This window comes from Cucurbita pepo, unplaced genomic scaffold, assembly GCF_002806865.2.
Source record: "Cucurbita pepo subsp. pepo cultivar mu-cu-16 unplaced genomic scaffold, ASM280686v2 Cp4.1_scaffold000170, whole genome shotgun sequence".
NCBI classification, from domain to species: domain Eukaryota; kingdom Viridiplantae; phylum Streptophyta; class Magnoliopsida; order Cucurbitales; family Cucurbitaceae; genus Cucurbita; species Cucurbita pepo.
In genome coordinates, this window is record NW_019646447.1 from 186625 (window position 1) to 208661 (window position 22037).

Here is a 22037-nt window from a genome sequence, read left to right on the forward strand (position 1 = left end):
TTTTGACTACTTCAAGAAACGAATGTTTGTACGTAAATTTAAAGAAATGTAGCTTTTGCATGGAAAAAGTTAACTTTCTTGGGTTTGTAGTTTCATCTAATAGTGTTGAGGTTGATGAGGAGAAAGTGAAGACTATAAAAGATTGGCCTACACCTAAAAATGTAAGTGAGGTAATAAGTTTTCATGGTCTTGCAAGTTTCTACCATAGGTTCATTAAGAATTTTAGTACAATTGCTTCACCCTTGAATGAATTGTTAAGAAATATGTATCCTTTATATGGGAAAAAGATCAAGAACTTGCTTTTAATATTTTGAAAGAAAAATTGAGTTATGCTTCCTTGCTTACATTACCTAATTTTGAGTCTTCTTTTGAAATTGAATGTGATGCTAGTGGAGTAGGGATAGGTGTTGTATTAATGCAAAATCATATATCCGATCTTGAGCCTGAAACTCTGATACCAAATGATAAGATAAGGAATCACTATAAGGGGAGTAAGATTCGGATTACCTTGTTGATCGAATATCTCAGGGCAAGAACATTGTTTGAGATTCGAATCACTCCACAAGAAAGATCGATCATGTTTAGCTTGAATGATTCTTGTTGATCAAATATCTCAAGGCAAGAGCACTTGATTGAGATTCGAATCACTCCACAAGCAAGATTGATCATGTCGAGCTTGAATGATTCTACATGCAACCTAAACTACGTAGAATTACAAATAAACTTAGCTATTGGCTAAAGAAAAGCACAAATGCTTTTTTTACTATATTTTCCAAGTCTGCTTACAAATACACCATACAAGGCTTTATATGGCCTCAAAAATGAAACTATTTAAGGCATTCCGAGAGCTGTAATATTCATACTTTATGGTCATAATTAGCCATTATGTAAATGTAACCGAAATTAAATAAAAAGTCTTAAAATACAGTAACTCTAATTACTCTAAATGGTAACCCACCCAAAATTTATAACAATCAAACTTCATTATTTTTTTAACGTGGCATGAATTGAAACATCTTTTCATAATTTTGACAACCTTTTCTTCGTATGTTCACTCAAGTATATTGTATCATTGATGTCTTTTGGTTCATCTGAGTGTGATTTGTAAAAAAAAGAAATAGGATAAAAGAAAATGAAGATTTAATATATACATGATCAAATCTATGTTCAAGTAAATCTCCCGTGAATCTGACAATGGTTATTTTTCTATTTCTTTTTGCAGTAAGATTAGTTTCTAGCGTAAAGATGAGTTGAGGAGAGATAGATAGAGCTTAGTTGAGAGAAGTAAGGAAGAGTGGTTTCTTTTTATGTTTATTTATTTATTTATTTGTTATTATTATTATTATTTAACTATTTTTTTTTTTATATAATTATTATTATTTTTTGTTTATTTCTTTACTTATTTCATTATTTATGATTTTATTTATATTTTTTTTTTGGGCTATTACACTTTTTTTTCCCACTTCCTCTCGGTATACTTAGGGGCTGCAAATACGAGTTTTCACTTGTTTACAAACTAAATACTTGCTCACAAACTCCACCACGTCTCTCTTCATGTTCCTCCACAAAAAATGTTGTTTTAAATCTTGGTACATCTTAGTACCTCCTAGGTGTATGGCGAATGACTAGTTGTAAGCTTCCGTCAGTATCTCTTTCCTTAGCTCATTTATTGACGAGACACAAAGGCGTCCCTAATACAATAAACTATCCTAAGGTGGGGGAAGCAAGAGAATCAAAGGCAGAGAAAAGGAATACGAGTCCTCCCAAAAGATAGGGATGAAAATGATGTCGGCACTACAATTGATAAAGGATCTTAGCCATGATGAACTTAGGCTCGCTACCGTTATCGTATTTGAAGAGGGAAGCTTGAGTGAGCCAACCTCAACACAAGCCTTGCGATCGATTTAGAAACACCGCGACGTGAGACAAAGAAGTCAGAGAAAGTATTTAGTTCTACCTGGGCAGAAAAATAATGAGATTGACGTTATATCGGGGGCGAGAACGCCTACCACAAATGAATGTCATACGACTCAACCTGAACTGGCTAAATTCTACAAGCACCTAAATGACTTGCTAAGAATCTGGTTTATTAGACCCACAAATACCGCTGTTAGTGATCACCCAAAGATTTAGGAGAAACACCAAGCCAATGTCGCCGTCGAAGGAGAGGTTCAAAGACAAACCTCTGAAACAACACATGTTCACGCAGAAGTACCATCCAGACAGATGAAGAGAAAGACCGGTTAGAAGCGTCGGTCACAAAAATTTCAAGGCAGAGAGAGTTTTGATAAAATTGAGGTAAGATCAACTCCGAGGTCAAACAACCAGAATCAAAAATTGGTGCGAAAATACTATAGACCATCAAAGTTATCCACAAAGTCAAGAAGGCATCATATAGGATCCAATAGCTTTCATGGATGTGAATTAGCCCCGTTGTCCACATCAGTACCTTGAAACAAAGAAAGTAGGAGAGACTCCGACAAAGAAGATGCCAAGAGTCAACGAACTGAGAAGTGAGTTTCAACCGTTCCTTGCAGATCAGAAGAGACTCCTTAATGTTGAGATCAGCTGGAAGCGCGTTGAGAGACTTGAAGTCAACCTCAACCTACATCACTGAGTTTGCTAAGAGTTGGCTGACAGAGATGTCCACGAGTAGAGTGGGGGAGGATGTCACGCTCATGCTTGTCGAATGGCCGCATGCCGAATGTCCCAGTCATGCTTGTTCAAGACGTATTGTCGATGGCCACATGCATGTTTCAAACCCCTTTTACATGCTTTCATCTTAAATAAGCCTTTACTATTTGATGTTGTGTCAATTTGGGAGTGTATATTCCCTAAAATCATGTCAAGGACTAAAATGCCCAAAAAGAGTAGTACAGGGGATGCGACTACTAGCCAATTGTTCCTACTCTGAGTTATATGCTATTAAGGTCGTGATGTTTTTTTCTTTGCTTATAGCCATATAACGTTGTTTTCTTCAATTTTTTCAAATTGTTTTCAAATGTATTTCCTCTTTCACGTTTTCTAAAATATTTCTCACAAATGTGACTCAAGGCTCGAGCATGCATTGATGTTATCCAAGAAGTCCGAATTTCTCACGACTGACTTGTTCACTAAGTTAAAACAAATGTCGCACAATCGCTGTCCTACTACCACAAGTGTGCAATTGTGACATGAGACACCACATGGATCTAACATTGTGATTCCCTAGAATATATTGAGACATTTCTTTATACTCCTTACTATTTTGAAAATACTCTATCAAAAGATTTACTTTGATATTGATCCATGCACATACCTTTGATAGGGAGGATGATCCAAAACCTCCACGAGATCTGTATGAATNTTTTTTTTTTTTTTTTTTTTTTTTTTTTTTTTTTTTTTTTTTTTTTTTTTTTTTTTTTTTTTTAATCTAATCTCATTTATTTAATTTTATCAATCTACCCCTCCATAACTCTTGCGCTGACTAAATTAATTTTTAAGGTGAATTGCCTAGTTTATTAAATTATTTAAAATTGAGCCTACTTAATGTATTTGAATAAAATTTAAATAATTTAACTCTCCACTCAATTCCTAATAATTCCTAGATAGAGAGGTTCTCTCGTCTTAAATACCTCAATTTAGACCAAACCACCCATACACAGAATTTCTTTATGGTTAATTTTTATTTAAATTTCATTCATTTTAATTAACTATTAGTTACTAGGACAACAACATAATTTTTATTCTATTCAAAATTTATTTATTTATGGATAACCTTGAAATTATATTATTTTAAATTCTTTAAAATAATCTCGGAAGATTGTCCTAAATTTTAATAAAACAAATAAACATAAACTAAATTCAAAATTTAAACTATTTAAAATTAGAAACTAATTTAATTTTTTTTTTCCACTTATAATAATTATATTTAAATAAATGAAAAATAAAAACTTATTAGAAATGGTACCGAATCCTAGGAAGAAATCAAATATCTTAATTTCATTTTTCAATCAATTAGGAAAATGTCTTAATTCAATATAAACTAATTAGAAAAATGTCTTAATTAAACATCCTAATCAAAATTTCTAAATATAACAGTTACATGAAAACATAATCTTATTATAAAACAAAAAACCATCCTCTATTAGAAAACATCCTAATAAAAAAATAATTAGGTGCATGACCATACTAACTTATGGTGGAAATTTAATCTAAATAAATAATTAAATTAATTAAAATTTCTAAAACATATTAGGTTTTCAATATCTTTCATTTATGGTACAAATTCGGCAAAGTTAGGCCTCATGATGTAATAGCATATCATATGTTGCATGCGTGTGTACTTTCTTACTCCAACAATAAGGTCATTTACTAGATATTTAAAATATCCGACCTTTCTATACTTATTCTAGTGCCATGAGACATATAGATTAAATTAAAAGCTTGTAATTTATGGTTAGAGGCTTTTTGTAAGATCTCAAGTCTAACGCTAGCAAAGCCTTGACCCATTATGGTTAGAGGCTTTTTAAAATGCGTATAAAAAATGCTTTGTTTTGAGTGAGGTCAATATGAAGCAGTTTTTCAGAAAAACTTTGGAAGGAGAGGACAATAATGAAGGTGGTGGATTGATGTTGAAAGGTTGAAGAGCTGGGAAGACATTAATGGGCACGTGTTTAGGCACACTATCCAGCTTCGATTTTTAGGCAACCTCACATACACTCCCAACACACAACACACAGACCAAATAAATCCAGCTTCACACTTCATTAATTAGCAACTAAAATATGCACGTTCCTGCTTATAATTAAAGGATCATAACAAAATACCCACCCAATAATTTGAGTGATATACATATTATAGGGTTGATAGCAACTTCATCCACATGGTTGCCTTGATGCAACCTCCGACACCCCCAGGCTCCACTTCATAATGTGAAATAAACCCAATAACCCTATCAAAATTGTTAGCTTGTGAAAGTAGAATCATAAAAAGGATGATTAATGTGTGGATGAATAATAAAGTAAAGAGGAAACTCCAATTTCCATAAATAAACCACTAAGTATGTGCATGCCTGACATTGTGCTGAAACCCCACGCCAAAAATGGATCCTGTTTTCCATTCTGGGATTTAGTTTTTTTCTATTCTTTTATTTTACTTCGCGGAACACAATGTTAATTACACTCTGCCTTACCTTACACCATCTTCCATCGGGACTTTATACTTCAACCTTTCTCTCCCAAATTCATTTCAGGGATACATTCATGCAACGGATCAATAATACTTCCATATATGACGTCTACCAATTGGATTGAACTGTAACTCTATTTTTTAATTAGGCGACTTGATCAAACTAGAACACTATAACTTCGCAAAGGGCCCACAACTTTTCGAGCAAAAAAAATGTTACCCAACTCAATTTTTGTGATTTTTGGTTCATATGAAAATAGCCACTTCCAAACTAAAAATAAAAAAGATTTGAGATAAAATATTTTTTTATTAAACCTTTATTATTAATATTTTTATTAAAAACTACATAATCTTTTAGAACTTAATTATTATGAAATTAAGAAATAAAATATTAAAATGAAGAAAATGTATAATTATTGAATTAATGATTTAATGAATAGGATTAGAATGAATTAAATAAAAATGAGTGGAATAAAATCTCCTCCAAATCAACCCAACCCCTAATTGAGTTTCCCAGAACATGATAAATGATACTATCCAATATCATTGAATTGAATCAATAAAATTTTATAAAATTAAAATATTAATTATTAGTTTATTTAATAAACCACTTAAATCATTCTAATTTCTCTCCTCTACTAAACCACATAAGAACTAACAACTTTTCCCTTCCACGTAAACCTTCCATTTTCATTTTATTAAGTTTAGTTCTGTTTCAAAGATTACGATATTCTTCAAGTAACTTTTAATCCACCGATTGAGGGCTTCTTAGCCCTTGATGGCTTTTAGGAGAATTATTGTACTCACGGGGACAAAACTATAGTTTTCAAAATCAACCTTTAATTCTAAAAATATAGAGAAGAAATTTAGTTTTTTAAAATTAAATTGTTTTAGACAAAACTCACTCTAAATCTGTTCAAATGAAATTCGCTAATTAATGTCTCCTCAATCATCAAATAAAGTTAGTGATATGAAAATTGAGTAAACATATAAAGTTATATTTTAAAAAATTGACATTTTCAGAATCCATTATTGAAATGAAATAATATTAAAAGTTAGAACTAATATAAAAATACAAAATAAAACTAAAATATATGGTTTTGCTGGTTTGAGAATCCTCCTTATATTTTATTTTATTCTAAATATTTAATTAATTTATATTTTATTTTATAGGAATGAGTTGATAGCTTGTATCCTATTTAAATAAATATGAATCATAATACACACACTCGACCTCAATTTTATTTCTCATTCTTAACATAGTCTCGTAGATAACAAAAAAGTAGTTTTTTTATGAGTTAAAAGTTGTTTTTAAAAATAAAAATAAAAAATAAGGAAAAAAAAAAGATTATGAAAGGGTTTTAAAAAAGATATAATTAGAGGATATAAAAAGGAAAAAAAGGTGGAGTGGCATGTGGTGAGGTAAGGAGTGTTGGGAGACCAGCCACGTGTTGTCATCCCAAAGGCGAACCACGTTTTATTTTATTATTTTTAATAGTGAAATTAGTTGTGTGTTTCCTTTCCCTTATCCAACCACCGGTTGGCAGGTAGCTCAGAAAAATTTCCTCTCCAGATTTTGGGACCTTAACCCCCCAAATATTTTACTAAAAAAGAAAGGAAAAAAAACAACAAAAAAGGTGAAAAGACTTTGGGGCCCCTCCTCCCGATTCCCTTCCCCCACAATATTGCAATTGACAGCCAACACAAAACAAAACAAAACAAAACAAAATAAAATGTCCTCCTTCTTCCCCTTTTCCATTTACAAAAAAAATTCAAAACTAAATATTAAAATTAAAATTAAAATTAAAATTAAAATTACCCTGCACCTTCCCACTCCCTCTCTACCCCCCTTTTTTTATCTCGCCGACAGACATTCAAATCCACTTTCAAATTTTATTTCCCTTTTTTCTTTATTCATATTCTACCCATCCCCAAGCTTAGCTTTCAATAATCATTTAATAAAGATTTTGTGTCCAAAAAAATATTATAATTTTAAAATGTTATGTAAATTATTTATCATAATTATACAAGATTTATAAGGTTGCATCATTTTTTTTAAATATAAATTAAAAGTTTATTTAATTTTGTAAATAATTATTTATTTGTAGATAAGTGTTAAAACATCTATTTGAAATAAACTAAAAAAAAATCTAAAATCAAAGACAATGAAACTTAACTTAAAAGTTATTTTAATAATTTGGGTTAATAAAATAAAATAACTAATAAAAAATAATTATTTAAAATAATATCAAACATAATAATAAATTTCTTTGTTTTTTGAATTAAATTTAAAAATTAAAAAATTTAAGAGTTAATAAGCATAAAAAATTTAAAAAACCTAGAGAATCTTGTTTAAAATAAAAGAAACAAAGAGAAGTATTGAAGATGTAAATTAAGTAAAATTAATGTACAATTGCAGAGGCATTTCAGCAATCAAGGCTCTGGAATACCAAAATATAATAATTTTGGAACATCACACCACCACCCCAACTGTCTGTGTGTGTGGAAATCATCACTATCCATTGCCTTTAAACTGTGCGCCACGCATTTTTATTTCATTAAATCGCTGCCTACTTAAACCCCCTCCCCACTCCCTCCTTCCCTCACAACACTCCCAAAATGGCCTCCAATCTCCACCTTCCCCTCCTCTTCCTCCTCTCTATCGCTTATTCCGCTCTGGGTGCCCTCCCAAAAAAGCCCATGGACGTCCCATTCGGTCGAAACTACGTCCCCACTTGGGCTTTCGACCACATCAAGTACAACAATGGCGGCTCCCAGGTCGACCTCGTCCTCGACAAATAACCTCCCGATTCCCTTCCCCCACGATATTGCAATTGACAGCCAACACAAAACAAAACAAAACAAAATAAAATAAAATGTCCTCCTTCTTCCCCTTTTCCATTTACAAAAAAAAATTCAAAAACTAAATATTCAAATTAAAATTAAAATTACCCTGCACCTTCCCACTCCCTCTCTACCCCCCCCTTTTTATCTCGCCGACAGACATTCAAATCCACTTTCAAATTTTATTTCCCTTTTTTCTTTATTCATATTCTACCCATCCCCAACCTTAACTTTCAATAATCATTTAATAAAGATTTTGTGTCCAAAAAAATATTACTTAATTAGGATTTTAATTAATTTATCTTACTGAAAATTATAATTTTAAAATGTTATGTAAATTATTTATCATAATTATACAAGATTTATAAGGTTACATCATTTTTTTAAATATAAATTAAAAGTTTATTTAATTTTGTAGATAAGTGTTAAAACATCTATTTGAAATAAACTAAAAAAAATCTAAAATCAAAGACAATGAAACTTAAAGTTATTTTAATAATTTGGGTTAATAAACTAAAATAACTAATAAAAATTAATTATTTAAAATAATATCAAACATAATAATTATTTCTTTGTTTTTTGAATTAAATTTTAAAATTTAAAAAGTATCTTATTGAGATGAAATAAAAAAATTTAAAAATTTAAGAGTTAATAGACATATTTTATAGACAAAAACATAAAAAATTTAAAAAACCTAGAGAATCTTGTTTAAAATAAAAAGAAACAAAGAGAAGCATTGAAGATGTAAATTAAGTAAAAGTGGTCTAAATCCCCGCATAATTAATGTACAATTGCAGAGGCATTTCAGCAATCAAGGCTCTGGAATACCAAAATATAATAATTTTGGAACATCACACCACCACCCCAACTGTCTGTGTGTGTGTGTGGAAATCATCACTATCCATTGGCTTTAAACTGTGCGCCACGCATTTTTATTTCATTAAATCGCTGCCTACTTAAACCCCCTCCCCACTCCCTCGTTTCCTCACAACACTCCCAAAATGGCCTTCAATCTCCACCTTCCCCTCCTCTTCCTCCTCTCTATCGCTTATTCCGCTCTGGGTGCCGTCCCCAAAAAGCCCATGGACGTCCCATTCGGTCGAAACTACGTCCCCACTTGGGCTTTCGACCACATCAAGTATAACAATGGCGGCTCCCAGGTCGACCTCGTCCTCGACAAATACACCGGCACTGGCTTCCAGTCCAAGGGCTCCTACTTGTTCGGCCATTTCAGCATGAGCATGAAGCTCGTCGGAGGCGACTCTGCCGGAGTCGTCACTGCTTTCTATGTAAGCAACACCCAAATCAAATCTAATTAATTAATTAATTAATTAATTAACTAACACACTACATCCTATTCAACATGGGTTTCCCTTTTTACTCGCAGCTCTCTTCCCAAAACTCAGAACACGACGAAATCGATTTCGAGTTTTTGGGGAACAGAACAGGGCAGCCTCCGATTCTTCAAACCAACGTCTTCACCGGCGGGAAAGGCGACAGAGAGCAAAGGATTTACCTCTGGTTCGACCCATCCAAGGACTACCACACCTACTCCGTCCTCTGGAACTTATACATGATAGTGTAAGTGTTCCCGTTTGAATCTCTTGTGTGTTTTCTGTTACCGGATCTGGAAATTAACGAAATGGGGGAAATGGGACAGGTTCTTTGTGGACGATGTGCCAATCAGAGTGTTCAAGAACAGCAAAGACCTAGGCGTGAAGTTCCCATTCGACCAGCCAATGAAGATATACTCGAGCCTATGGAACGCGGACGACTGGGCAACCAGGGGGGGATTGGAGAAGACAGACTGGTCCAAGGCACCATTCGTAGCGTCGTACAAGGGGTTCCACGTGGACGGGTGTGAGTCGTCAGTTCAGGCCAAGTTTTGCGCGACGCAAGGGAAACGATGGTGGGACCAAAAGGAGTTCCAAGACCTGGACGGGTTGCAGTACCGGAGGCTGAACTGGGTGCGGAAGAAGTACACCATTTACAATTACTGCACCGATAGGAAGCGCTACCCAACCCTCCCACCGGAGTGCAAGCGGGACAGAGATATCTAGACCACACTACTGGGTATTAATTATTATTATTATTATTATTATTACCATTACCAAGTCTTTTCAAATTTCTGGGGGATCCAGCTGCTGCTTCTGCTATTATCTTGTATTTCTCATCATTTTTCTTGCATCCTTTTGCTTTATTTTGTCCTCATCTGCCTGCCTGCCTGCCTGCCTGCCTGCCCGCCCCTCTCTCCCTCACTGTCCCTATCGCCTCGTGCTTCCCCCTCTCTTGGAATATGTTTTCCCCTTATTTTTATTTATTATTATTATTATTATTATTATTATTATTATTATATCAATAATTATCATCATTTTATATATTTATGTATTTACTTTTAACTTAAAATACGTCAGATTTATCATTTAAATTAGTAAATGAGGAAATAATACACTAGATTTTGAGTCAATGGCATATCTCATTGAGCTGTTATAGTGCATTAAAAATAAATGCATTATTATTATGATTAGTTTCAATTATGCCTAGTTATTAAATTTTAAAAAGGAAATCTATAAAGTTATTTCCTCTTCTAATAACTTTTTTAATAATTTGTTAAAAATGAAATAAAAATATGTAGTACATTTATTAGATATTTTTTTTAAAGGTTGAATAATGGTAATGAAAATTGTAATAAAATAATAATAATTATTATTATTATGGTGGGCCCCTCGATTATTAGCGGTTTGAATAAGTAGGAAAGGGTGGTGACAGTCCATTAATTAGGGGTATATCAAAAGCTAGCGCGTCTTAAAAAGTTAAAAACTAATTTATTTGGAGGAATCAATTTCCTGCATTTCTCTGGGGTTATTTATTTTAATAAAACTCATCAAATCCTGCACCTCCCCACATGTTAGTCCTTTAAAATAGGTAGTGAAACATATTAATTTAATGGATTTTCTGGTTACTTTTTATTTCTTTCCATTATTTTTATTTCTTTGGGGTATTGAATTACTGGGTGGTAGGCTTTGAGNATTTTTATTTCTTTGGGGTATTGAATTACTGGGTGGTAGGCTTTGAGTGTTTGTGGGTCTGGATTACTAGGTTATTGAGTTGACCTCGTGGACTGTTGGGCTGCTATGTTAAAGATGGTTAGATTTGGACCATTTTAGTGAGTTGTTAACTTGAGTGTTGGACCATTTTAGATTAGATTAGACAACTAAATGTGTTCACAACATTTGGTATAAGAGTGAAAAAAAAAAAAAAAAAAGACATGACCCTAAGGAGGTTGGAGTGGTGCAAAACCTAATGTTGATTATTTTCGAGTTTTTGGATGCTTTGGTCATGTTCATGTATGAGACGATAAGAGAAAAAAGTTAGATAATAAAAGTTTTTAGTGCCGGTTGTTAAAGATAAGTGAAGGGTCTAAAGCATAGACTCTATGATCCAGTATCCAAGAAAATAATTGTACGCAAATATGTACCTTTCGAAGAAAATAAGCATTGATATTGGGGAAAAAGCAAGAGAGAAGCTAGACTTGATATCCTCAAATGAGAATACAGTAATACAAAAGGAAGCAAACATGACCAAAGTGAGGAAGAAGCTGAAGAGGAGGTGGCAGCATAAGAAAAAGGGAAAGTTAGTATATTTTCATGTGAGTCAAGTGACAACCTAATTTTTTTCTTGTTAAGTTGAAAAATTCTATGAAACTTGAATTTGAAATGACTAATTTAAGAAAATTGAAATATTTTCTGGATACATAGGTTTTACAAAATCTTGAAGACANGAAGATAGGGAAAAGAAAGATCTGTAAAACATATTCAAATAAAAAAAAAGATTTGGAAAAGTTTATGTCGGAGAAGAGTAATAGTGTGAAGAATTCTCTTATTTGTGGCGCTAGACTGACAAAGGATGAAGAAAGAGCCAAGGTCAATGCTACCATGTACAAGAAATTGATTGGAAGTCTTATGTATATACTTGCAACAAGGCCAAATTTAATGTATGTAGTGTCTAGGTGTGTTTAGGTGTTGAGATCCTGTATATTTGGGAGTCCTTTATCAAAAAAGGGATAATGTAGATGACAGGAAAAACACTTTTGGTTTTATGTTTTTACTCAGTAAAGAAGTTGTGTGAACAACTTATAGTTACTTTGTCTACTACTGAAACAAAGTTTGTGGCAACAGCCTCTTATGCTTGTCAAAGAGTGTGGATGAGGAAAGTTTTTGGAAAAACTTGGTCATTTAAAGACAAGTGTATCATTGTGATAACAATTTTATCATTAAGCTATCCAAGAATCCAATCATGTATAGATGCAACAAACATATTGATGTAATGTTTTATTTCTTGCTCTGGTAAGATGAAGTTATTGAACTGAAGTATTGTGTCACATAAACAAGTTGCATATATTATAATAAAACCACTTAAACGGGATGCGTTCATAAAACTGTGTATGTGTGTAATACCACAAGTAGTCTCAAAGCATTTCTGCCATAGGTCTAGGGGAGAAATTGTTAAGATGGTTAGATTAGACCATTTATTTATGGATGTTAATATTAGTACAAATACATGACTTTATATAGTCTTAAAATCACTCTTAATCTTGACTGAGTCATTCCAAAAGTTGTAACTTTCATATTTTTATGACTATAATGAGTAAAAATGTAACGTTAAAGTAAATAAAAATCTTAAAATACATCAACAAAATACCATAATTCTAAATTATTATCCACCCAAAATTTGTAAGCTTAATTTGAACAACATTTTCTTTCACATAAAGTCATGCTTTAATTCAAATCAAATGGATTTACAAGTTGGATTACCAGACTTCTACTAGATTCTTGAATACAGCATACATTTCTAAGGTTATAGAAGACTGAGATTTTCTTAACGAGAACAAGAATTGGTACAAGAATGAGGGGAGGATTCAGATAGACAATTTAACTCATAGCATGAGAAAGAGTAAATGCAAGAGAATCCTCATTATTGTAATTTGAAGGTGGAGATTGAGATACTATTTAAAGTTGAGAGAGGTTTGGCACCACGAGTAGACAGACATAGATAATGAAATTGGATGATTTAAAAGTGTTGTCTGAAATAGAGAAATCCATCCTTAGCCAATTTTCTTCCTAGAACTTAGCTCTCCTAAACCTGCTCCCTACCAATTCAAGTCTCAGATTATTTTTCATTCCCCAAAACAATCAATAAAATCAAAGCCCTCCATCTCCAATACCCATCAATCTGTTCGTAATCGAAGTCGAGAGAAGTAAGGAAAAGGATGCATTCAGCGGGGTTTGCAGCGCCTCCGCTTCAAGACGCCATCGAATTGGAGGCCAAGATCACTCCAGTGGTTATCATTTACTCTATAATGGTCGCCTCCGGAGGCCTCGTGTTCGGCTATGACGTTGGCATTTCTGGTAATTTAGGGTAACATTCTGTCTTGCATATGTAAAATCATATCTAATACACATTCATTTGAAAGATTAAAACACCCTTTGATAAATGAAGTGAAGAATTGGCGATGTGGGCGCAGGGGGAGTGATATCGATGCAAATATTCTTGGAGGAGTTCTTTCCCGTGGGTGAAGAGAGGTCTCAAGAGGCAGAGATGAACAACAATTATTGTAGATACGAAGATCAGGGCATGCAGATCTTCACCTCTTCTTTGTTTCTCACAGCTCTGATTTCCACTTTCTACGCTTCTAATACCACCAGACATCGTGGTCGGAAAACCACCATGCTTATTGCCGGACTTCTCTTCCTTGTCGGTATCATTCTAAGCGCCTCTGCTCGATCCCTCCCAATGCTCATTGTTGGAAGAATTTTTCTGGGTTCTGGAGTTGGGTTTGCCAACCAGGTCTACTCCTAATCTCTACTCCTTTCAAGATCAAATTGTTTCCAAATTCTAATGCTGTTTCAACCTTCAAAATAGGCTGTGCCCCTGTTTATCTCAGAAATAGCTCCCTCCAGGATTCGTGGAGCGCTCAATATACTGTTCCAATTCGACATGACCCTCGGCATTCTTTTTGGGGACTTGACAATTTTCACCACATCCAAGTAAGAATCAAAATCTCATCTCTGTTGTTCACATTTTAGATGAATTTTGAATTGTTGCTATTTTAGGATGGAAGGCGAATGGGGATGGAGGATAACACTGGGTTTGGCCGGCGTTCCTGCTCTGTTATTCACTCTGGGAGCGATCTTGGTTGATGAGACACCAAATAGTTTGATCGAACGTGGGCATTTGGAGGAAGGGAAATCAGTGCTACGAAAGATTAGAGGCACTGACAACATTGAACCTGAATACATGGCGATCTTGAGTGCAAGTAGCATTTCCCAGAAAGTGGAATATCCTTTTGAAGAGCTTCTCACGGGCCAAAATGGGGCGCCATTGGTTATAGCAATAATGATACAGGTTTTCCAGCAATTTACTGGAATAAACGCGATCTTGTTATACACTCCACTTCTATTCAAGACGTTAGGCTACGGCAGCGCTGCGTCTCTATACTCTGCCATCGTAACAGGGGTGGTTAATGTTGTGTCCACGTTGGTCCCAATTTACTTTGTGGACCAGAGCGGGCGAAGAAAGCTGCTATTAGTGGGCGGAGTCCAAATGTTCGTTTGTCAAACAATTATTGCAATCATATTAGGGCTGAAAGTGAGAGACAATTCCAACACTTTGTCTCAGGGGATGGCCTTTACGATGGTGCTATTGCTGTGCCTGTATGTGTCATCCTTCGCTTGGTCATGGGGTCCAATGGGATGGCTGGTTCCAAGTGAAATATTTCCATTGGAAACGCGGTCGGCTGGGCTAAGTGTGACAGTGTGTGTGAATATGATGTTCACGTTTTTGATTTCGCAGTCTTTTCCATCCATGCTTTGTGAAATGAAATTTGGGATCTTTCTGTTCTTCTCTGGTTGGGTGTTGGTAATGTCGTTGTTCGTGTATTATTTGCTGCCGGAGACAAAGGGTGTTCCGATTGAAGAGATGAACGAGAGAGTGTGGAAGCAACATTGGTTTTGGAGCAAATTTATGGAGGGTGAGATGGAAGAGTATTCAGATGAGTGTACACAGTCTGAAATCTAGCTTTGTTTTTCATTATGTACATTAGATTTTTTAGGTAGAATGTTAGAATGGTTGAGAGGAATCGCAAACATGCATGCTTGTTCTTCCATCATTGTGTACATATTAAGAGCATACGCCTCAACCATTTGTAATGGATAGAGATGAGATTGTACGAGTAAACATGTCAACTTTTCAAGTGGTGTGTTAAGTAAGCATCAGTTCAAACAAAGACTACAAAAGTAAGCATGCTATTAATTGGACTAAAAAGAGTATATTCTCCAAATTCCATATTGGTCTATAATTCTGTACGACTCCAACCTTTGGTTTCACCTTCTTCCCCATCTCCCCCTCAATTTCATCTCTCTTGTCAACTGGTGCAGCCTTCGATTCGCCTTCACTTGTTATTTGATTCGGTTTCATTACTCGTCTCTCCCTCACGAGTCTTTGATTACAAGCAGTGTCCCATCAACAATAGGTTTATGTCTTTCGAGCGTCTCTCTCTTAGTGGTTCTCTCTATTAGACTTCATCCTCGTTGTCTGAAAATCACCGTAGCAGAATCGAGAATTCTAGTGAACATTCCTGCACTTGAATCTGCGTGGATTTTGTTAGGACCGCACAACAACACACATAAACTCGATCTAGATGAACACAAAAAATAGGAGAGAACAAGTGCAAGTAGGAATATTAGCTAGATGTATACTACAAGTATGAACAATAGTGAATGAATGCAGAAAGTACATCTTCAGTCTAACCAAATATAACCTTTTATTTACATAGTTGTTTAATATATATGACAATTTACTTTATATGTCATTTAATATATAGTTGTACGATGTATAACCATTGAGTAAGTTATAAATAAGCAGCATACTCCATAATCTAACAATTCTCCCACTTGGAGACTGATACAGTCAACCAAGAATTTCATTCTCAAACGAACGTTAATATCTTCATTACACTAGACAAATTAAGGCTTTGCACATCCTCAATTTTCCAGCATCAATGCATTTTGCTAACACATCTGTTGGATTCTCTATACTCTCGATCTTCTCCAAACACATATTACCTTCTTTCACTAACCTGCAAGTGAAATGGTATCGTTTGTTTATGTGTTTTATCTTTGAGTGATGGTCCGGGTTCTTTACCAACTGTGTGACACTCTGACTATCTATATAAAGAACCTTCTCGCACTGCTTCTTGCCTAATTCTTCTAGATAGTATGTCATCCGTATCATCTCCTTTTTAAAACCCTAATTCTTCTAGATAGCGTGTCATCCGTGTCATCTCCTTTCTAGTTTTAGCTATTGTCACATCCTTGATAGATGAAAGAGCAACACAATTCTGAAGCCTAGACATCCAATTCATCCCATCATCCCTGGGTTGCTTCCACTTGGTTGGATTATCCAATGTGTGGGCTCATAAAGGACTCTGATTCCCATTCATAGTCAGTAACAAATAGTGTAATAGAGGAATATATTTATCGGATAGTCTTTAATGATTTTCTCAACATTAGACTAAATGAAGAATATACTTATCTCGTACTCGGATGGTTCTTAATGATTTTCTCAACATTTGATTGGGTGTCACTTTGTAACCATAGTAATAGTAATAGTAATAGTAACAGTAATAATAAAATAAAATAAAATAAAATAAAATATGGATGTAGCAAATCAAAATTGAAAATAAATAAATAGTTAGTAGTTGGAAAACCATCACCCGACCCCTACAACTCGCCCAAACCTCCGGCCAAAGACCTGCAAAAGAGAAAATCAGGGAGGAAAGAGCGAGAGAGAAGTTGTCTAAGTTTTCCGGCGAGGATCCGAAAATGAAACCCACAAACAAATAACCCAAAACCGATGTCAAAACACCCGAAATACAGCGGTAAAGAGATCCTTGACGACCCTACGACCATGTACGAGACATTTGGCGGATCTCTGAGAAGAATCGTCGTCGGAAAGGGATCGAAAAATCCGAACCTTTGAGAACTTTGAAGATCTGTCGTCCTAGGCGCCTACAAGCCACGAAACTTTGTAGAAATGAAGGAGAATGTTTAATAGAAGGATCGAGGAGGAGAACGGAGAGGAAGAATGACGGGAATAGTCGAAGGAAGGAGGAGAAACAGAATCGAAAAATCGCGCACCAAATCGGGCGAAGAAGAAAGGAGTCGTCGGATCCGATTCGGTCCCGAATCGGATGCCCGCGGCCCAACCCGCGTCTTCAGCCAGCCTATCCTGCAGCGGCCCAAGACCCAAGACCCGTAACCGCTAACCTGCCTACAGCCTGCACCCGTGTCCGCTCTGCAACCCGCATCCGAGAACCCGAGACCAACCTAGCCTGTTAACCAAGGCCCAGAACCCAAGCCTAGTGGCCCAACCAAACCGCCCTGCATCCAAACTCGCCTGCGAACCGAAGCCCAGCAAGCCAGCCCATATGCAGCCGACGACCCGCGAGTTGACCTGCGACCCGCGTCTCGACCCGAAGCGCTGCACGACGTGGCTCGCCCTGCGGCGCAAGCAGCCCTTCGGCTCGGCTCGACTTGGGCGGCGCGGCGGCGGCTCCGACAACTTCCTCGACGTATTCGGCTCAGATTTCCATTTTTCCCCGTTTTCACCTTTCCGACCCTCCCGAACCTGTTTTCAGCCCCGATTAAAGTAATTGAGACCATTTTAGAGCCATATTTCACATTGTTAGTTGGATTAATAAATAAAATATGAAATATTAACGAAAAGTGCGATAGGAAACAAACCCCGACAACCTTTAGAGCAGCTCTCAAGAAACGGGAGCTTATGTTAACTAACTAGGGAAAACTCTAACTAAAGCAACCAAGTGATTGGACTTTAGTGGATAGACTAGAAATTGTATGAGCTACAATTTATGATGTATGAGCTATGATGATGTACGAGTTATGATGATGTATGAGATGTATTGTATGATGTTGTATACTAGTATATGATGATATATGAGTTATGATGATGTATGAGTTATGGTGCTTGAGTTATGATGCATGATGATGTGCGTAATATATATATTTCGATGTATGACGTACTTGATATGCTTGATGTATTTCATGGCAATATGATGAGTATGATGATTGCATGACGTATTAAACATGCTATATGATGATGAGTGTCATATTGCATTATGTCGATAGACCAACATAGGACACAACCCTAAGAGCATGAAAATAATATTAATATAAATATCCAACGAGCATGTGTTACTTCATGTAAAAAAGAGATGAGACTAGATGGTTGTGTCAGAAGAGATGTTAAGATGGGAATTAAAGGGACCTCATGCATGTTCATGCATGTTGTATGTTATGCATAGAGAACTTTCTCTAGAGGTAAGTGTGGACATGCACAGTATGATGATGAAAGTGTTCATGGGGAGCATGACACCGAGGGTTCCGCTGACTTTCGGACATCGCTACAGAGTAGCTTGACCAGAGAGGGGCAAGGGGTGTGTGAGCCCCCTAGAGATTCACACGCGCACGTGTAGGTCGTGTGTAGGGAGGTACTACACATCCATAGTAGTCCAAGACTAGAGCCATCTGTAGATGAGATAGAGATAAGTCCCAAGAGCATGATTGCATATGTTTGCATTTGCATTGCCTCCTATAGTGGGGTCACTTACTGAGTATTCTTCGAAATACTAAGGTTGTGTGCCATATCATTTTTTAGGTAAAGGCAAGACGCACATGTACAAATGACAGTGGCATCGTGAGCAAAGACTGGCACGCATAGGGTAGACTCATATTTAAATTCCTAGTCTTAGGTTAGAATAGGTTGTTTCGCATTTCATTGTTTTAAATTATTTTGTATTATTATTTTTATTTTCTCTAAATTTCAGTATCGTATTTAAACACGTAAGACCATGACTGTGTTTTTCAGAGAAGAGGATGTTTTAAATGTTTTCGACATTTATACTATAGATGATCGTTTTTTTTTTTAAAATTATATTGTAGGTAGATATTTAGAGTTCTTACAAAAGAAAATATGGTTTCTTTAACCTACTCCCCCAATTTTCTCCACTCCTAAGCTCATTTCACTGAAACACTCCCAACCAACTTCTTTTTCTCTTTCCCCTCTCATATTCCAAAAACTACCGTACAATGGAAAGGTGTGAGTGGCTAGAATCTGCAAATTTTACTTGACAGCTTTTTGAACTTGATTTGAAATAGGTTGTTCAACGATTAGCTCCCCTCCTCTCCCAGGTTTTGTTAGCTCTTCCCTTTCATTCTGTACTTTTCTTCAAGAATTAGACTGAAGTTCTTAATATAGTGGAATATCTCTATGTAGGTCATTACAAACTTCGGACAAGTCAAGCCAATCTCAAAAATAAGATATAACGTTAGTTAAGACCAACCAAGTACGTGACTTTACTATTGGTATGGTTAGAAAATTTGTGTTATGCATGATGACACGTGTCCAATAACCCCACATATGTCATGTGTTTAACATATTTTTGTTCGAGGAGGCCTACGAGGCTTGTTTACAGAAACTCAATCAATGGTTAGTTTCAACTAGTACTTAGAACATCAGTTGGTGGAGGTCTTGTTGTTTATACTAACGCTTCCAAAAAGGGATAGCGGTTGTAGATTGATGTAGCATGGTAAGGTCAACATATATTCCGCTAGTTGAAGGACTATGAGTGTAACCATCCCACCCACGATTTGAATTTGACCATAGTGATTTTCGCGTTGAAGAATTTATAGACCTATTTACGTGGGAAGATGATTTAAATGTTGACAAATCATATGAGCCTAAATATGAGACATCACAAACGACTCAAGTGGGTGAAGGATTATGGTGCATAGCTATTATATCACCGAGATAAGATGAATGTAGTTGTGGCGTCCTAGGTAGAAAAATAGCCCTCACATGTGCTTCAATCACAGAACAAATCTAGATCCAAAGTTTTGAGTCGTTTTTGAGTCGTTTTGATGAGTTTGAGATTTTGGCGAAGGCTCACAACTCACCGTTCTCTCGATACATCTAAGTTAAAAGAGAGACAACATTTTGTTTTTGTTACGAAATAGTTTAATCATAAATATATTATTTAAAACACATAGTTGCCACTTGGAAAGTCTTTAACTGTGTTGAGAAGCATTACATGACACTCTTTTGTTTTGTTTAGTATTTGGAGGGCTTCTTCTCTTTCTCCACGATCTCAACGTGAAAGCCATCAGGAAACTGTACGCCTGGGGTTCGAACAATATTACCTCCTCCAATTGCTTTGAACCTAAGTGGCATTCAAAAATATTAAGAAGCTTTGAAACAGTTAAGGCCTTGTCTTGTATTCATGCATATTCTCATAGGCATTTAGAAGACACGTACCTGTACTTGGTAACCAAGTTATGGAGAAACACAGCCATCTGCAATTTGGCAAAGTCTGCACCAATGCAAAATCTCAAGCCCCTTCCAAAAGCAATGAAATGCCTCGATGCCCCTTCACATCTCTGCTTACAACAGATACGTATCATAAACTTGTTCGGATTAGGTTTAAATAATTCCATCACATTTTGGTGGCTATATTCGGTTACGATCCACCAGAATTACAACCATTCAATTTGACCCTACCGTTACTCTAGAGTTTGTTTTGAACACTCTAAATAGTTATCAATGTTTATTTAAAATCATTCAATTTTGATTGAATCTATCTTTTTCGTGGACAGTGTTGGATGTGACCCACGATCGAAATATGTCGAAACAAGTAAAAGAAGCAAATGAACAAATAAACTTTAAGCATTTAGCTTTTTAACATCTCATGAATTTTTATAGCGGAGAAAGCACTAATTAGCTTCCTAAACTTTATCCAAGTTAAGAATCACGGACAATCTTCCTTAATTAAAGCATAAAACTTAGTTTACCATTTGACAACTACCACCAATTCTGCCATTGCTCCATAAGTTAGTAACTTATTATAATAAGTTTACTAATAATTCTCTTAAATTTATCTTATTCTACTGAGTCAAGTTTATTAGCTCAGAATTTTTATCTCAAATAAAGAATCATTTTCTTTGCCTCGAAATATTAGATTAATATTTTTTTTTTCTTTAAAGTTTTGAGATTGAATTCATTGGATCTCGTTCGGTTTCGAGTTTTTTAGAATGACGGGTTGGATAACATATTTATGAATATTTATAGGTAGCACATCATATTGTGTGTGTGTGTACATATAAAGGCTGTTCAAATATATGCTCAACGTACCTCCCACCGCCATGGGTTGAAGGCAAGTGGGTCAACATAATGCTTTGGATCCAAATGGATAGCTGGAGGACACACCATGACACCCCATCCCGCCGGGATGGTAATTCCTGTACGTGCAACATACACACCCTTTTACTAACAATACAATTAATGAAGCAATTAAAACACAACATTTGGCCTTACCCTTAAACTCAACGTCTCTCAATGNAAAAAAAAAAAAAAAAAAAAAAAAAAAAAAAAAAAAAAAAAAAAAAAAAAAAAAAAAAAAAAAAAAGAGCAAAGAATTTTGGAAATAATTCTTCCTTCACCTTGAAAGTAAATGTCATGGATTTGTATTCATTCCAAGTAATCCCAGAAGCTTTATCTTTCCTGTTCTTCAAAATTCCCTCATGTTCTTCCTAAAAAACATTGAAAAATGTTAAGAATGTGGGACTATCCAATGGTGGGTAATCCAATTAACAAAATTGATATCAAAATTTAAGAAGCACACAGTTAATTGGGTCAAGACGTGGGGATGATCTAGGAGAAATTTGATAGCTAAAGTTAAAGCAATGGAAGTGGTTTCATAGCTAGCAAAAAGAAGCAAAAAGATCAAATCCAAAGCGATTTCTTTAGTGAGAGGTGTTCCATCCTTTTGAAGTTCTTGAAGAACAAAGTCAAAAAAATCAACATTTTGTTTCCTTGGATTTTGCTGCCTTTCTTCTAACATGTTTTCCAGCATCCTCATCACTCTTTTTCTACCCTGTTTAACAAATCAA

General features: G+C 35.3%; 3 protein-coding genes across 4 annotated transcripts in view; 2 read left to right on the forward strand and 1 right to left on the reverse strand.

Annotated features, from left to right (window-relative positions):
* The first annotated feature begins 7739 nt into the window (after window positions 1–7739).
* LOC111784192 (probable xyloglucan endotransglucosylase/hydrolase protein 5) lies at window positions 7740–10329 on the forward strand. Of its 2 annotated transcripts, none has more exons than XM_023664973.1 (4): window positions 7740–7967; window positions 9194–9302; window positions 9401–9594; window positions 9674–10329. In XM_023664973.1, the coding sequence occupies exons 1-4, from the start codon at window positions 7789–7791 to the stop codon at window positions 10071–10073; spliced, it is 882 nt and encodes a 293-aa protein (XP_023520741.1). In that variant the 5' UTR covers window positions 7740–7788; the 3' UTR covers window positions 10074–10329. The 2 variants fall into 2 exon arrangements, with proteins under 2 accessions (XP_023520741.1, XP_023520740.1); XM_023664972.1 differs by having other exon boundaries at window positions 7740–7947; window positions 9174–9302.
* A 2953-nt stretch (window positions 10330–13282) lies between these two features.
* On the forward strand, window positions 13283–15090 carry LOC111784189 (sugar transport protein 13-like). Its single transcript, XM_023664970.1, has 4 exons — window positions 13283–13421; window positions 13538–13860; window positions 13936–14060; window positions 14127–15090. The coding sequence occupies exons 1-4, from the start codon at window positions 13283–13285 to the stop codon at window positions 15088–15090; spliced, it is 1551 nt and encodes a 516-aa protein (XP_023520738.1).
* Window positions 15091–20098: 5008 nt separating this feature from the next.
* The window catches only part of LOC111784190 (cytochrome P450 87A3-like), a 3132-nt gene continuing 1193 nt past the window's right edge, over window positions 20099–22037 (reverse strand). The window contains exons 3-7 of the mRNA XM_023664971.1: window positions 21770–22021; window positions 21558–21677; window positions 21280–21408; window positions 20407–20528; window positions 20099–20311 (exon numbers count right to left, since the gene is read on the reverse strand). Of these exons, the coding sequence (XP_023520739.1) occupies window positions 20203–20311; window positions 20407–20528; window positions 21280–21408; window positions 21558–21677; window positions 21770–22021 (732 nt within the window). The 3' untranslated portion in view covers window positions 20099–20202. The remainder of the gene's footprint in view (window positions 20312–20406; window positions 20529–21279; window positions 21409–21557; window positions 21678–21769; window positions 22022–22037) is intronic.